Below are 18570 nucleotides of genomic sequence, written 5' to 3' on the forward strand. Positions count from 1 at the left end.
GACGAACATGGAGAAAATAAAGGCAAACATCAGAAGATCAGCAAAGGAAGCAGCTGCACATTTTCTATTTCATTTTTACACACTGTACTGTACATATTCACAGTCTCCAGAGAGCTGCTGTATGTCAATCATAGTACCCATTAACCAATACGTTTAAGTTTATTCAAGTTTTTGCATCACAAAAGTGATGGGAAGTACTATACTGCCACTGAGGTTTATGAAACACTAAGGTAACATAAAGAAAGTTGTAACAAATAACTTCAATGTTTTGACAGTCATCATTTTTCTGTCTGAACAAACATGTTTTTCACCCCTGATAATCTAAGATATAGCAACATTTATCAATATCCTGTTTGAGGGCTCTTAGTGGCTTGTTGGACCTATTCTTAGTCACAAAGTATAAACTAAATATACGTATGGGAGAATGCATTATGGTAAAGCAAAAGCTGTGTAAACTAGCACTGTCTCAACCACTGCATGGAGATATTTTCTTCTTTACTGAAATCTTGCCGGGGTGATTGCAGCTTCATTAGACAATAACAAGTACTTCATTTGCAGCAGCTCACTTCAAATAATATATAATGCATTCACAACACTGAAACACCATCATCTGATTGTTCATACCATGTCCTGTTGGCTGTTTTTTTTAACTAGAAGACCAGCAAATCACATCCCACATTAAAAAAAAAAAAAAAAAAAAATCTTCTAAAAACCATGAATTTATTGCAATAACACAAAGGCAGATGCAGGTATTTATTGTATACTGGAATATACTTTGGGATAAAATTGTCCTGTATTACTCACCTTGATCTCTTTCATGCCATGTCCGACTTCCCGCAGCTGGTGAATTTGGAGAAGGATAAAAGTCTCCTGTCGGGCTTGGCTCCATATTCTCATCTATGGAGATGGTTTTCGGTCTTTTGCTGTTGAAGTAACGTCAGGTTTGGCAGTGAGAATGATACACAGATAGGAACGATATACAAACTTTGTATTTCAACAAAAATATTCAATAGGAGGTAATCCAGGCATATAAAGCACAAAAACCTGGATTTTAGAACTTTCGCAAACAAACACAGAATGTGTTATGTAATAAAGTAATTTGGGCAGGTGATTGCATTCTTCACGTCACTTAATATTTCAGAGATGGCATGATTGGGTAACATAGAAAAGCTGTAATTCTTCTCCATCTACCAGAGACAGCTGAGCAACTGAGAAAACAGTTCCTGTAACCTACCAATGAAAAATTTTCTCGTGAGAATGTTAAATAATACCCAGAAATCACAAAAGCAAAATAAAGTACTGGAAAAGGGTTACTAGTAAAGTTGTCCTATTTTCAGCTGATTTTCTGCATAGTGGCATGTGTGTTGCTATGTTTTGGCTACAAGAGAAAAACAGTGCTCTTAAAACAACATTTAGTTATTGCTGAGGAGTGCTGCATGGATGTCACATACTGACCTACAGTAAGGGAGCTGCTATGGATAAAGGGAAGAGGGGGACAGAGCCACAGCTGTCCTAAGCTGGCCAAACAGATAATCTATACAATGTGCATCATGCAAGAAAAATAAATAAACACTGAGGAGAGTTGGCTAGGGAGGCAGCCGCTGCTCAGGAACTGTATATACTGTATTACTTTTATTACTATTATTTCTCTTTTCTGTCTTAGTAAATACTTCTTATCTGAAGGCTTAAATTCTACCCTTTTTTCTCCAGTTCTCTCCCTCGTCCCCCTGGGAATGGAGAGCTATGTGGTGCTCAGCTGCCCACTGGGATCAACCACAACAAAGGTCAAGGGAAAACAGAAAGTTTTGTGAATGCTAATAAGAGAAAAACATAGCTTATTGTATTCTGCCAGGTCAAAGTCCTAAGCTTTTCAAAGAGCTATAACCTGAAACAAGACTTTTCACTTTACTTTAATTTAACTGAAGACAAAAAAGCCCATATTTCATGTCCCTATATAAAATGAGGCAGCACTTCCATACAGAAGCCATATTTCTCTGTAACAATAAATACTGAAGCTGCTATGCTGACTAATAAAGAAAATCAAGATGAAATTTTTAGTGGTATTATTACTACCACCACTACTGTTATTACTATAGACTGTGAAAATGAATTTATTCTTTTTTAAATATACCAAGTGATCTGACCATCTGAAAATATAATTGCATAAATGGGGGACCATTAACTCAATAACTCAGAGTTCTAGACACTAGTGGAATAGCTAGTTTCTGACAGTCATATTAAATGCTGTCCCACTGTGCAGACATTTCCCAAGTCCCTGGAGTGCAGAAACCAAGAGGATTAGAGATCCTGGAGTCCTTGTGATTTCATGATACATCAGTCAACTGAAGACAGAGAAAGAACACCAGGATTTATGACAGACAGTACATGATCTGGGACCTGAAAGAGGACAAAGAAAATTCTCCACCTCCGTGAGTCTGCCAGCTGCTCCTGAGGTACAGAACCAGGTGTTTCTCAGAGTCAGAAGAGAGGAGCTTGCTGAACCAAGATGAGTCCCTCAGATCAAACATGGAGATTCCAAAGAAAAATCACACACTCCTCCTCATTCCCAATGTCCCTCACTCACTCACACTAGTATTCATTTCAAATTTTTACCTGCTTGGTGGAGAGGATAAAGACCTCTGCAGATTTATACCAGAATTCATATCATGGTAATACGGTTGGCTCGGAAGTTCTCCAATTGGGAAGTTCACTCCAGTTCCTTGGGTTATAGGTGCTGAAAAACATACCATTACAAAGAGTCAAAGATAATCTTCTATCTTTTTAGCCATCTTTTCATTTTTAACAGCAGGAAGAACATCAAGATGTTGCTATGTGCATCTAATTTTCTGCCTCTGGCAGAAACCAAGTACAGACAAGTTTTATCAATGTTCATATATCTAAAAAGTGAAATACCTTCCCCAGTCCCTAGAAATCCCTTAGCAGTTATGCAGACATAATATATTTGTTGTACGTTTTGTTTTATAATGGATAACCTAGAGTCATCAATGTGGAGAAGATAATAGTCTTCACCTTTAGTTTGGAGAAGAAGAAACTTAGGGGTGACCTCATTGCTCATTGCAGGGAGGATGTGGTGATGTGGGAATTGGCCTCTTCTCCCATGTAACTAGCAATAGGACTAGAGAGAATGGCCTCAAGTTGCACCAGGGGAGATTCAGGTTGGATGTTAGAAAATAACTCCTCTAGAGAGAGGTAAGGTACTGAAATGGGCTGCTCAGGGATGTGGTCACTGTCCCTGGAGGGTGTTCAAGAAACATTTAGATGTTGTGCTGAGGGACATGGTTTAGTGGGAAATACTGATGATAGGTAGATGTTTGGACTTTATGATCTTGGAGGTCTTTTCCAACCTTGGTGATTCTATGATTCTATGATTCACTAGTTGGACTTTTACAGTGAATGGGGAAGGGCTTATACAGAGATCTCATATTCTCTGTGGAAGTACTGAAATAACTGGAAAGAACAAACCTGGGGACACAAAACCTCTTTTCCAGTATGTTAAATCTTTGCATTAATAGTAGCGTGCTGTGGTAACAGCATGTTGTGCCACCTTCTTTTTCTTTCACCAGGGCCACACGTGCTGCTTTGCATATGTACACCTACCTACAAATACACATACACTCAGTGTTATCTTTACCTTCTTACAGAGTCTGTGTACCATACGTTTTAGCATTTCAAGAATAAATTACATATTGTACATTGTGGTATACTTAGCTTTATTCACTGTCTGTGCATTGTGCATTTTAACTACCTTTGGCACTTAAAAGAATAATTGCATGTTGTGTAATATATCTGAAGGTTTGTATTTTTCCTGACAGTTAAAATACAACTCTGCTGCGGCTTGAGGTTAAACAAATACGTGGTGAGAAATCCCACAGAAACCACATTCTTCAAAGCTTATTATTAGAAGTATATCATGTATTACAGCTGCAAAAGCTATGATTTTCTAGGGTAACTACAATATTGATTTTTTTAATCTGAATCGCCTAATACTTTTAAATGTATTTAACCAATTAACAACTACAAACAAAGCTGTATTTCACTGACCCTCAATCTCCTAAAACAGCAAAAAGACATCTTCAGCAGGGACAGAAAGAAAGAAAAACAATGTGTTACCATTGCAGGATGGCAATGCTCAGTATTTTCCTGAAGATTTAATATGACCTTAATTGCTGAATATTGATTTCTTACCATGGCAAATGACATAACAGTTAGAACTCAAGCTCAATGAATACATCAAGCATCCTGTCCTGACATGAACTAGTTTCTATGCAAAATTTGAACAGAGAATTTCAGAGTATTCTGTCTCACTCTTTGTTGGTGTCTGTTTTTTGTTTTGTTTTGTGTATTTGTGTGCATAAGATTTCTGATGCCAAAATAAGCCAAGCCAAGGGAAGAGAAGGGAAAAGACCAGTATCAAGAAAAAATCCTTGGTTTAGAAGTGATTAAGTGCAAATATGAACTTACTTCTGGACACTCTCACAAGTTCTGACACGTTGAACACTCCAGATTTTACAAAACTGTCCTCAAGATACACTGAAAAAGATCATAATAACAAAATCAGCATAGTAAGAAAATTAATAAATAACTACAGATAAATGTATACACAAGGTAACAACAGTATTAGAGTACTGAAACTATAGTGTGCAGAACAAAGTACACTGAATGCTGGTCACAAAATTAAATGAAAGCTGAGATTCAGGAAGAGGTGCTAAATTTTCAAGGAGCTGTGGGAAAGCAACTCTTTAATACGTACATGAAAACTAAAAAACAGTATATTGTACTTCTAGTTAACCATCCAGAAATAACCTAAAAATTAGTTCCTTTCATTACTGTCTTTAACTTTTAAGGCAGTATTGAATTAAGAACTGGAATTAAGAACAGTGCAGCAGTTGTATCCTAGTATGCATTTCTCATAGACAATAACTTGACTGTCGTTCAGCTGACAGTGACTTTACCACCTTAGTTACCAAACTGTCACATCTGAGACAGTTGAGAGTTTTACTGTTGCTTCCAATAAAAGCCAGAACTAGGCAAAACAACCTAAATTCAGGGGGATGCTGAACTACAGACACCTAGAAATCTTTATGAAGACATATATAATCAGAGGCCAAAATGGCCTCTGCTTATTTATTCTAAGATAAATGTATATGACACCGTCCCTCTTTCTTCAAGTTTTGGCACACCTTGGGGGGTCTGCAGTTAGAACAGCAAATGATCAATAGCTATCCCAGTAATGTAACTAGATACTGTAAAAAAAAGGGAGCTGAGAAACCCAGTTTTCTGTGGAAGTCTCACACTGATAATCATTGCATGAGCTGACCCAACTGAATGTGAGATCACATGGCAAGGCCCTTACAGGTTGGAATGACATTCATTTGCTACTGGAGTTATTTGGACCCAAACTTTGCACACACTGCTGCTCTAACAGTTATTACTGATTATTTTTGTCATGTAAGAAGGTGCATCAAAAATTGCTTACTGTGCTTCTCTAGCCTCTTTTCTGGATTAACGTAGTTCTTTTCTATTGGAAAACCTTTAGGTTGGATATTGTTGGAGAAACTTTTTCTCTCAAAGGGTGGTCAGGCACTGGAATGGCTGCCCAGGGAGGTGGTGGAGTCGCCGTCCCTGGCAGTGTTCAAGAGGCGCCTGGATGAGGAGCTACGAGGTATGGTTTAGTGCTTCTGGTACTGATAGGAATGGGAGGGTGGTTGGACTAGATGATCTTGCAGGTCGTTTCCAACCTTGATTCTGTGATTCTGTGAAATCTACTGTTAGATTTCTGTTCCAAATGTTAGAATGCATAAAAGTCCTAACCAACAAAAAAAGCACAAAAGTAAAAAAATTCACCTTCCAGAACTGATGTCATTAGGTTTCTTTTGGCAATTGCTACTTTCTTCAAACAATTTTAAAAAATGCTGCCACTATAATCAGAATTTTGACTGTAAAATTATGCTTCACTGGAGAGACCCATCCTTGGTACTTCTGGAGAAATCCCTGCTTACTTTTAGGGATCAAATAAGTATAGCAGAGGGAAAAAAGATCATTTATCACTACTTTTCAATCTTACCAGCCCCAGAGGTCCTCTGCACGTTATTTACCAAGTGGAGTATAAATAATGCACCTAACAACTGAGACAGAAAGAGTGTGAATACTTTCAACTAAGCACATTTGTTATTGCCTCTTCTGACATCTCTGCTACAGTTAGACCTATAAGCCAGTCTCAGTTTTCTCAGCTGAAAAATCACAGGATGAAGTGCAATGGGGGTGCAGAGCACCACAGGTCTGTGGAACCACACAGTGATACAACAATCATTGTCACTTCATATGATGTCTTTATTTCCAGCAGCAGTTCTATGGATCTCCCTCTCTCCCTCTTTCTCTCAACAATTTTTCTCCATATCTACTACTTTTTCCCCTCTTATTTCTAAAAAAATACTAGTACCTTTCTCTTCCATCTTCTACATTCCCTTGCACTCTTTCTTCATATTTTCTATTTGGATGGAAAAATGATATGGCTTCTCAAATATTTATTTCTTTATTTGACAAAATTTGGCACACCCATATCATTTAAAAGTTACAAAGAGTTGATGTTTCTTTCTCCTTTCTTCCTTAGATCTCATTTTTCAATCTGAAATTGACAAGTTGGACAAACAATAGTAATTCCTCTGACAGTGGCAATCTTTCCCTTCTCTGTCTATTTCCTTCAGCAGGAACAGAATGAAATGCTGCATGGATGGGAGATTTCCAAAGGGAAATTTGGTTTCATGTTTTCATTTGGCCTGTATGTGAAGTGTGGCTTAAAGCCAGTGTACAAACATGCAGCCAGCTCTGGAGTTGGTAATGAGACAAGACCAAAATTTTGTGCAGCTTATCCAAATACCTTTACTTTGAAGGACATCTTCGATCACTCAAGCTGTGCTAAGAAGACTTTTACCAAAGTGTATATTAGTCAAACTATCATTGCAATGAAAACAATGAGTACCAAAGTTCATTATATTGGAAAAAAAAAAAAAGAAAGAAAATGTTCAGGCTTTTTTACTGCTAATACTTACGGTGCATGACTTAAAGAGCAATTTAACATGTTTCTCTCCTTGTGGAGATTTCTCATAATAGAATGGGAGCAAAAAAAAAAAAAAAAAAAAAAAGTGTGCAACCACTACTGACAACTCAATCATTGCAAGACATACTTTTGACTGATGAATCACTTTCACCCAGGTTTCACCAGAAACAATGACACCCACATATATCTGCAAAGGCTTTCCTTAAAATTAGGAAGGGAAAGGAAAATGCATACCCACTGTCAATCTCAATCAACTTAAAAAAAAGCTTGATTTTTTTTCAGTGTGTAAAGTGACAAAATATTACCAAAAAATTGCCATGACAAGAAACACTCCCTCACAGGCACTGAGCAACCTCATTATACATCTGGTGTTCTAATAGGGAAGTTTAATGTCAGTGGTGCCTGAGAATGCAGAAAGTAATCATAAACATGGCATGTTTAGTTCCAGAATCACTGGATTTTGACAGCTTTAACCAACTAAGAAACCAATCTATCGTGGATACAAAGCAAAACTGTTCTTAGGTCCCAGCTGTGCATAATAAAAATGTTTTGTGCCATTAAACTGCTATAATTTGTGACAGGGAGGTACTCTACATATGACAAGGAATAAACAGCAAGATTCTGTATGGAGCAGGACAACTCCGTAAGGCATTTTGATTTTTATAATGTTAGACAATGCTTTTCATCTTGTGAAACTGGTCTTCCTACTGAACAAGATATAACATTCGTATTCACATCATTACACTGGAGAAGGCTCTGGGGAGACCTCATTGTGGCCTTCCAGTCCTTGAAAGGAGTGTATAAGCAGGGAGGGAAACGGCTGTTTACGAGGGTGGATGGTGGTAAGACAAGGGGGAATTATTTTAAACTAAGGAAGGGAAGATTTAGGCTAGATATTAGATAGATATTATTATGAGGAAATGTTTCACACAGAGGGTGGTAACACACTGGAACAGGTTGCCCAAGGAGGTTGTGGATGCCCCATCCCTGGAGGCATTCAAGGCCAGGCTGAATGTGACTCTGGGCAGCCTGGTCTGGTGGTTGGCAACCCTGCACATAGCAGGGGGTTGAAACTAGGTGATCATTGTGGTCCTTTTAAACCCAGGCCATTCTATCTATGATTCTATGATTCTATACTACATGCAAGGAGACATGCAGTGATATCTGCACAGTATAGGCCTTACTGTCTTTTGACTAAGCGTTTTTTAAAGTACTGCTTTCATTAGCATCATTTATTAATGCCTTTGAAGCCTTAAATTAAAATCCTTGGCATATGTTTTAGATCTGTTCAGTCCACAAAATAACACACTTAAGAATATTTTGTTGTTGTATTCTTCATATAAGATTTACTGTATTTTTTGATGGTCATGATAATACTTTGCTATCTGTGCTTTTCAAGCCTAATATAAACATGGAGTACTATTATTTACCAAAACTCAACCTGCCTGAGAGATGACACAGTCTGAAATACATTACAGTTATCATTATTTGTTAACTTCTGAGTAATTTAAAGAGAATATTTCTCTTTAAATTAAAAGAGAATAGTGACTTCCAACATCCATAAGCAGTTTTTTTATTATTATTATTATTTATTTCCTTTTAGTTTCTGTTCAAGGACGGGAAAAAAAAAAGTCTTTCATTATCCTTTTTTTTTCAGAATAGTCATTTATGAACAACACATTTACCAAACTTAATACTACTGTGACCAGACTGATGCAATTAAAGCTAAAAGATAAACAGGTCAAGCCAAGCAGCAATTCTATCAAATTTATCTCATATATTTAGCAATCCACAAAAACCTTTAATAATTCTCCAATTGCTACTGAAGCAACTTCTTTCTCAGTCATTATACATCTTCCTGTTTATTCATGCATCATGCATTCAGTAGCTGAAGTATAGCTATAGCCTTCAACAGGTTATGATTTAAAATGGAGAAAAGATTGTTAAAAACTATTGAAACTATTTTCAGTTTGTACTAACATGTACTGTGCAGGGTTTGTTTTCAAATTACTCAAAAGCTTACAAGTGACACAGGCTTTACAAATCTTTAACCAGCCTTTTTAATGTCTTCTGATTTAACTGTACTTTTATGGATATAATGTCGGTTTATATTCTGCTATATATTGCTAAAAAAAAAAATTAATATTGGTATCACTAAATATCTATTTTTTCACTGATACAAACTTGAGTTTGATAAACTAATAAGGCAGGAGTAAAGAATCAATCAGCGCAGGAAATAACTTGTACTAAAGTACTTTAACTTTTGGACCTTTAAAAAGGGAAATTGTAAAGAAATAGGTAAACCTAATAGTAGTGAGCCAGGGTCAATATTAGGAACAACTGTCAGAAGAGAGGATGGAAGCCTCAGCCTAAATACTAACAAAGCTGAAACTTGACTTTAAACTAGGTGACATAGTGATTCTCCAATTTCTGAAACTGTTACAATTACAGGTTAAATAATTTTGTTGTATTGCTTCTTTTTTTCACTGTCTTTGAAATCAAACTTTTAATGATCAACTTGTAATGATCTCTGGAGCATCAACCTCGACAGGAAGTTCTATCTTCAGCAGGAATGCTACTGGAGTACAGCTACTATTTATAATTAAAAGGGTAGTGGTCTCACTCTAAAGCTTACCACAGAGTCTAGCGAACTTGCAGTTTTTTTTCTCATTGCATGCATTTTGAAGACTGTAACTTTAAAAGAGTACAACAAGCTGATTCTTACAGGCCAAGAATTGCTTATGGGCAGTTAACTGTGTATAGCATGAGCCAAGGAGTGACAGAAAAGATTCCAGTAGTGATGTCAGTTGAAACAGTTGAATTAATATCCTGTCCAGAAAATGAGGATATTTTGGTTATCACATGATTGTCTCTGACCTTGTTGCATAGCTGCATCACCACCATTTCTCAGGCTTTTTTTTCTCTGAAGTGATGCCATCCCTGGGACAGTGAAAAAATGCTCTGCAAAAAGATCCCAGCTCCACTGAGCATTTTAGCACAGTAAAGGCCTGAGAAGCTGTCTATGCCATTATCAAGAACAATTGAGATTTTCCATATGCTGGCATTAATAACCAGAACCATAATTGCCTTCAGTGTTGCAGTAATTTCAAGATGTAAACACCTAGCTTAACTGAATCTGTAATCCATGTGCTGGAATACAAGAGGTGAGCTGGCCTGAAATCTAGTAAGGAAAAGAAAGGGTGACTAATACAAATGCCTAGTGCCTTCCACTCCAGAGGACCTCAGATCACATCCACACTCCAGCCAAGGTTTTATAGATGTTGGTGGATCTGTTTCTTTTTATGTATAAGACTTGTCAGTCGGTATCATAAAGGAACTTTCTGGTGTCAAAGCAGCTTTTTGGAGCTTTTGTAGATTATTTTTAGGAAATTCTTGCTCTGTGTGCGTTTTGAAGTAAAAAACACTATGTTCACCACTGAACACAACTGCTTCAGAAGTTGATTAATAAAGCAGCAGTTGATTAAAGTTAAAGCAGTTGATTGATAAAGCAGCAATATTTACACACTAGGTTTATAAAGAAAGATAGTCCATCAAAATGAAAATTCATATGTAAATCTAAACCCATAGACAGCAAAATTCACACCAAATTTCAAACCTGCATGCAAAACAAAAAATACCCCTGGAAAAAGGGTCTATGCAATCTATGAAGGTTTCTGATTCTCGAGATAGCTCAATTGCCTCCCAGAGCACCACACTCAAGTGGTGTGGATCAGAGAGCAAAAAGAGGCAAGGACATTACCTCTCAATCACTGTCATTACTAATTCAGAGAGCATTTGGGAAAGCGAGAACTCCACAGAAAATCAAGCCCTAACCAAACCCAACCCTGTTTTATTTGAAGATTGCTATCTGAGATGGCATGGCTGCAGGCATACAGGAAACAGCAAGCATTTCAGAATATCCACTCCCATGATGAAAAAGCAAGGCGCAGAATATATATTTGTTTAAATGCCCTTCTACCTGGTTCCCCAAACTGCTACTCCAGCATCATTCCTTTCACACAAAATTCACACAGACAGGGAATTTCTCTTATGTTCCTACTAACTAGGACAATAATTCGCCATCCACAAAAGGTAACTTGCAGTGGAGTAAAATAATGAAACCATGTGTGTTCTGAGTCATTCAAAACTCAAAGACATTTACTTATTGCACATCCAATAGACTGCAAAGGTTGAGACCACATTACTCTTCAGAAGTTTCTTCTGAAGTTGTAAGTTCTAGAAGTTAGAACTGAAATACTTATTTCTAAAACAGTCAGATATAGGCAAATTTATTACACATTCTTTAGGGCTTGATAAAAAAAATGTTTTCCCTGTGGCTGCTTGCCCATATGAAAGCTCAAAAAAGCCTTTGGGGCTCTACAGCTGCAAGAGAGATTTGCATGTTAAGAGATAGGTGAGGCTGGTTTTTGGCAACACCTTTTTTAATTAGGAAAAAAAAAAAAAAGAATAGATTGTGATTTCATTCAGGTCTTCTTTAGAAAAGATTCCCAGAACAAAATTTCTGGCAAAAATACAAGGGAAAAACCCACACCAGAATAGCAGTGTTGGGTCTAGGGATTCACTGAACCACATGTCATTCAGACTGGAGACCTATCTTCAGATATCATGGGCTACTATGGCGGAAAGAAGAAGGCAAATGGTGAGGAGGAATGAAAACTGAAAGGGCAATTTCTCAGTTTCTGTCTAAAAATCTCTCACCCCCTACATTAAAAATGTAATATTTATTAGCACACAGGCTTGGTCCCGAGTCATCTTCATTCTGCATTCAGCCCTGACTGAATTTATAGAGTCTGCAATGTTTATATTAAGATATTCAGCTAAATAAGAATAGATTCTACAGGGGAGCAAACAAACAAACAACAACAACAACAAAAACGAGTAGGTCCCATTTTCTAGAAAACAGCCGTAATAATTTCTGACCTCAACTGCTTGAATGATAGCAAAAAATCTGAATGCATTTGTCTTCCCTGGCCAATGACATTCGTAATCATCTATTTGAGGATGGTTAGGTTTTCTTCACACCTTCTGAAAGACATATTTTTTATTCCCCAGTGCTGTTCAAGAATAGCTCTTATACTCTGAAGAGATCTGACCAAGAGAAAACTATTCTCCTTGTGGCTATATCCATAAGTCAAAAGATGAAGCACCAATAGTAACTAGTATTGATTCCATCAGGAGTCCCCATGAGGCTAAAACTCTGTTCAGATGTCCATCCTATCTTACTGTCATATTAACACAATATTTTACCCTATCAGCCTCTCTATTTGCTACCCTTATTTTAGCAGTTTAAAAAGACTGCCTTGAAAGATTTGAGCACCCTGGCACTCAATAGCTTCACACAGACATTTTAATGCCAATGTGTAAGTCAAACCTGCCAAGCTGCAATCTCACGCCAATGACGAGTAGCAGGTAACTTTGCCCGTCTAACAATTGTGGCCAATAGGCAGTGAGGAGAGAAAAAATAAAATGGAAAAAAATCCAGAAAATCAATTAATAGAAGAACTGACCAGTGAAGAACATATCACCAGAGGCCAAATTTTTATGGGTGGTGTGAGTATTATTATGTTATAAATGGTTCTGCATGCTTTTCTCTTTTTACACACCCTCCTAAGTGTCTTATGCCTAACAGATGAACTCACTGAAAGAGCAGTTCATCTGCCTTCTGTACCTATCAACTCACAGCTTTACAAATATTTTGTGTCACACAGATAGTAAGGAAGGCTCATTTCTTAATTTCCTTAAGCTACACACTTGGGACACACATAAGATCGTACCTACACTGAAATTCACTAGGAGCAAATAATATAGAACTACATTGAAACTGCCATGCTGGGTCTTCCTCCTTTAGAAACATGCCTTCAGCAGTAGCTGAATAGATACCCAGACATAAAGAGGAGTTGTTGTTTGCTGGTCTTGTTGTTGCTGTTTTGTGAGTATTTTTTAACTAGTAGTCACCATGCTCCACCTATTTTCATTTTAAGCACTAACTGATCCACGCATGGCTTGGTCCAATGGTACCGTGACTACACTCTCTCAGAAGCTAATACCAAATAAACCTGTAGATTCTAGGTGCTTAATGACTGGTCTGGGCAACAACAGTACTCAAACTCTTCTCTCAGTTCAGCTCAGCTCATCTAGATGTCAGCAGCAAACAAAACAATCCCTTTGCAGAAGTGACTTTTAACAGCCCAGTTCACAGAAAATCATATTTCATTCTTCAGAAATAAACCCAGTAAAAGTTTTTGAAAAATAAAATTTAAGGAGGATATCTGTGGATCTTGCTACAAAAGCTAAATACCACTTTCACCACAAACTACACTTAGCACTGTGTTATACTATCAAAATATTCAGTGTATTTTTAAGAACCAATTATAAAGAATTCCAACAAGGGTTCTTAATGTTCTTTTGTTTGGCAAATGACATTACCATAGTTAAGACAGCAAATTACCAGACACCCTAAAGAATGTAATAGTCTAGCCAAACCTAGAAAAAACACTTTTAACACCAGCAATCTCACTAACTACAACTCTGTTTCCAGTCTCTTCTGCCTTGGCAAAGCCTTTGTGAAGATAGTGGCATCCAAGCATTAACAGCTCTTATGCCTTGCCAACAACTTGGCTGTTTGATATTCAAGCATCAAACCAAAACATAAAACATGTTGAAAGACCAGGACCGATCTGGCATAGCCAGTCCCTCTTCTCCTAGCCTGGTACAAAAAATTACAATACCTCAGAGTGTATGTCCTCTGAGATTTTGACAGAAGTGACTGCTTGTCCTAAGAAAATGAAGGAGTCATGAAATTTAATAAGAAAAGAACAGGACAGTAGTCCCTTTTAGACAGACAAGCTTATGGGAGTGTGACTCCAACATATATCCTTGAACAAGCCCAGAAGATCTGTATTTTGCAGTCCCAGAAACCCCATTGCTTTCTCTCTGCCAAACAGTATCACACAGGGAAGCTGAATGATGCTAGAATTTCATACATCCTCAAATAAACAGATGACATCTAATTATGCTACTGTCTCTGCTCAAATGAAGGGTTTCAATGGAGGCAAGGCATGGCTCACATTTTCTGTCCTCCCTTGGCTACAGATAAAAGGAACAATGCCGTCAACAGTGACTCCAAAGTATGAGAAAGTGTTATGCTCAAATTACAAGCATAAAGTTTTATGATAACTCCAGCAAAAGATTTCTCTGCCACTATCTCCTGCTGGCTCCTGGGACAATGGAGTTCATCAGAAATCAGGGCAACTGATCTTGCAACACTGCCAAAAAAAAGCCTGTGAGGATCCTCTGCTGCTTGCCATAGTTGTGTCGTTGGCAGAAAGACTACCTCTTTCTAAAGTAATCTGGAGTTGAGAGTTAGAGTTGATGGGGCTGGACATAAAAAGTTTTGATCCTCAGTTGTGAAATACATACTTCTGTCCTCCTACACCAAATGTTGAGTGGTATTTTAAAACAGAATTTTTAAACAATGAAGGTAAGTTTCCACAACTGGCCTTCGCCTTCTCAAATTCTCAGGCTACAAAGGATGATTCAAAATGATGAGATATAATGCATTTGGCTTTCCTTACATTTATAACTATAAATACTTTAGAACAAATTCTCTAAGGTCGAATGTTCCAAGTTTTACAAAAGTGTGTTTATCTATGAGAAAAAAAATCAGTTCTGTTTCAGGTGTAAATTTGCTGATAAGTAAGGGATTTCCAGGAGGGGGGTTTAAACCATTATCCTACATAATTTATGCCACGTATTTCATAAATAAATAAATAAATAGCAATCAAAAACACTTGAAAAACAGCTTGACAAGTTTTTTTGACTACTTCTGTCATCATAACTCCAAAACGTATCATCAAACTTCAAGAAATATATTGCTACTCTTTATAATAAAAGAATGCCGATTTTTTTTGTATAATGAGGTACAGTAGTTCTTCCACTGTTGAGTATTCAGTTCCAACACACATGGATGGAACATTCCAAAACATACTGAGAATGCTTTGATCCTATCCATGGTACAAAACTGCATAGCCACAATGTAGGCTGCTCTCCCTAATGTTTTAACAAATCCAGAAAATACTCATGTATATGTAACAGCCTACCATCACAGTTATTTCTTGGTTAGAGTGTGGTTCATTTTCCATTTAGAAAAAAAAAAAAAAACTAAGCTAGCTCAAGCTTATTAATGAGAGTTGTTTCTTCTGAGAGCTGAAAAGTGAAGATACAGTATGGTTTTGATGGCAGGAGTCACTCCTTACTCTTTAAGAAGTTATAGTATGAGGAAGTCTGTTACATTTGTTTGTCTGATAAAATTCATAAAAAAAAACAAAAGACTTACAAGACTTACCAGCACTGCCAAATTGATTTGGAAGGATAACTCCACAAAAGTACAAAAGAGCTTTTGGCCTAAATAGTGTGAAAAGGCAGCGTGGTTTTTATTTTCTCTTGAATTTTTATTTTTAGAGAATCCTTGAAAGGACTGTTTCCATGAAATCGCTGAAATACCTCTCAAAAAAGTGCCAAATCGCTTAACAATGTGTTCAAAAACTGTTCTGACCTGATGTACTTTTACAAAAAATGAACATATTTACACTTTAGAATGCATGTGAAAATTGAAGTTAATGGAAAGTTGTTGTTAACTCAGTACACAGACTTAGAGGTAGGGCAGTTGTGTTTTGTCTGACACTAAGGCTAATTCTAGTACGTGGGAACTTTTGAAAAGTAGAGTTATTTGGAGATCTTTTCACCTCACTTCTCAGTCCATCCCCACTTACAAACTTTAAAAAACATGAACTGAAAGAAAAATTCCTTATATTAAATGAATCCTGATGAAACTTCAATTGAGGCATTGCCAATTTAAAAGAGCTAAAGTAATCACAGCTTGTCCCAATTATATGTACCTAACAGAGCAAAATATGTTGCTGATCAATTATGCTCTCTTTAACTATTAACAGTAGTATCTTTGTTCTCAAACAATGTTAGATTGCACATGTTCTGGAACTTATATTTACCTGGTGGATTCTTGGCAGGATCATTGTGGCTTGGACTTCCTGGTTGTCCAGAATCTATAAAGAAATCAAAGAAATGTTTTACTAATTTGTTTTGAAAGTATCTCACATCCTTTTAATAACTTCCTTCAGTATTAAACTAATACTTAACTTTGTTATTTAAAGGTCATTTCCCTGACTTTCTACATGAAGGTATTAGTGAACAAACATACTATGTGTTACCCATTTTATGCAGAACCAGAAACATTGTGAAAGATGCAATGATCCTAACAAGGGAAACTCATAGATCACTGAACAAGGACAAAACAGTCATTCAGGTAAATATTCAGGGTGTAAACACACCTACAAGGGTACCTTTTCATTCCCTTTCCCTCCATCCCCCAAATACAATATTGCATAATCAGCAGAGCAGAAGTAGCTTCTTCTTGGGCAGTGACCAGAAATATGTACTGGAGCAGGCAACTAATGGACTTTGCAGTAATGAATCCTGTTTCTTTAACCTTCCCTTAAAGCACAAAAGCCTATGATGCCTCCACAGGCTCAGATCTGCATTTTAGATATGACTGTCCATTTTAAAACAATATGGCCTTTGTGTTCCCAGTCTGTAAGAGCTGCTGTTGTGAAATGAAGGTTATGTAACATGAGACTATTAAAAAACAAGTGCTGTATACTTCAAATGTGTTCTTGATACATGCACTTAATGAATCAAGATGTGAGTGAAATCTGAAGTCAGTATACTAGACAATAAATGATATAAAAGTAATTGCTCTTAAAACAATCTTCTTCCTATGTGCCCACACCAATAATATAACAAAACCTTTATCTGCTGAAAGATTTTGTTTAACAAATTAAGACATGAAAGACACTCTTGTACTCAAAGAGTGTAAGAAATTAAATGAAACACAACCTATTCATTCGAGTGGACTCAATTTAAAAAAAAAAAAAAAAAAATCCATTAACTCAAAGTGCAACTATGTTCATTAGTAGCAGAGAACCTCCAAAGGGCTGTATCACAGTACTACAGAAATTCTTACTGCCAACTGAATCTGAGTGATCTCGGAGTTATTGAATGTGTTGCTGCTTGCAGTGTTAAATTAAAGAGAAAATAAAACTGCACAGAGAAAAAAAAAAGAAGAGAGTACATATCAACAAATACTTCTCCTTCAGTCTACTTAAAGCCAACATAGCCTTCAATCTAGAAGGTTACTTGCTACCTGGAGTTCATTAAAATCTTTTACCATGTAACTTAGCAAACATGGCTTGACACACACACCTTTCAAGTAGTTTAAGTCAACACAAACTCAATTGTATGGTTGGTATTAACTGAGATAGAAATCAGTTTCACAGCTCAAATTCTGAAGATGAGAAGTTCAGAACGCAAATATACCTCTGTGGCCTGTAAATTATTCACCTGAACTATCTTGAGCTGAAATGTTGAACTCATCAGACAAGAAAGCATTTGAGGATCTATCAGAGTACTGGAAAACCAAGGCACATGTAAAACCCAGTTCCAAAGCTATTAAAAACACAGTTAAATTTTACAATAAAGAATGAAATCACTCTTGCACAGAGTCTTCACTAGAAAGCAAATTTCACACAGAATTTCTTCTATACAGAATTTTTTCTATTTTCTTTAACCCAGTCTAGGAAGAATGAAGGATAACATCTGATCAGATTTTGCACATCCAACAGTTTAGGAACTTGAACCCTTGGGCATTCATTCCCACTGCACAGCATCAGGGGCTCCTGAAATTCTTGTCATCATAGCTGGTTAGGTTTACTCTCAATTTTCTACGAACTCTGGTATGTGCCGGACATCATATCCTTTACTGAAAGGGCCTTAAAGAAAATCTAACTTACTTTTCTGAGTATTGCTACATAAGCTGTGAAAGATCTGAAACTATATGAAAGATTCGTCACAAAAACAATCTAGGTTAGTATTTTTATTTTCATTTTCATAATCATTCTTTCTATGGGTATCACAGGTAAAGAAAAGTCATGCTCTGCTGAACTCGCGATTTTAAGTTAAAATTGTTGGATCTAATACACTGTTACCATTCCTTAAAAAACTTTTATTTGCTGTTAGAATAGCATTTTATGTTTTTAAGCTATGCTGAATCTAAGGCTTCTGTAAAATCGCTAGTGGGTTGTAAGGAAGAGTGTTTCAGTAAAGACGGATTATACAGTTTTGCTAATACTACAGAGAAAATAACTCTCTCGTGAGTAAACCAAGGGAACACTTATATTTCTTCATAGGTAATAAAAAGTACTTTTAATCAATTAATAGTAAATGCTGCATTATCAGATTTTTTTGTTGTTTTTCTTGAGTTAGTTTGCTGTGACAGGAATGTCTCCTAAACTGCCAGAAAAAAAATCTGAAAATAGTGAATACTATGTAGATATTTTAAGATGTCTACAACTTTTTATAAGATGCATCAGATCTTGGTAAAAAAAAAAATTAAGCCC

At 36.6% G+C, this 18570-nt stretch overlaps 1 protein-coding gene across 7 annotated transcripts in view; it reads right to left on the reverse strand.

The window, feature by feature from the left end:
- NFIB (nuclear factor I B) overlaps positions 1–18570 on the reverse strand; it is a 109111-nt gene that overhangs the window by 54939 nt on the left and 35602 nt on the right. For 5 of the 7 annotated variants that reach the window (XM_042877374.1, XM_042877377.1, XM_042877376.1 and 2 more), the window contains 4 exons: positions 16108–16161; positions 4483–4551; positions 2614–2734; positions 805–923 (listed from right to left, as the gene is read on the reverse strand). In XM_042877374.1, the coding sequence (XP_042733308.1) occupies positions 805–923; positions 2614–2663 (169 nt within the window). In that variant the 5' untranslated portion in view covers positions 2664–2734; positions 4483–4551; positions 16108–16161. Of the gene's footprint in view, positions 1–804; positions 924–2613; positions 2735–4482; positions 4552–16107; positions 16162–18570 lie in introns of those variants that run through there. The other 2 variants (XM_042877372.1, XM_042877373.1) reach the window with 1 other exon arrangement.

The sequence above is a fragment of the Lagopus leucura genome, unplaced genomic scaffold, assembly GCF_019238085.1.
Source record: "Lagopus leucura isolate 7727_CA_CO unplaced genomic scaffold, USGS_WTPT01 Super-Scaffold_100018, whole genome shotgun sequence".
NCBI lineage: Eukaryota > Metazoa > Chordata > Aves > Galliformes > Phasianidae > Lagopus > Lagopus leucura.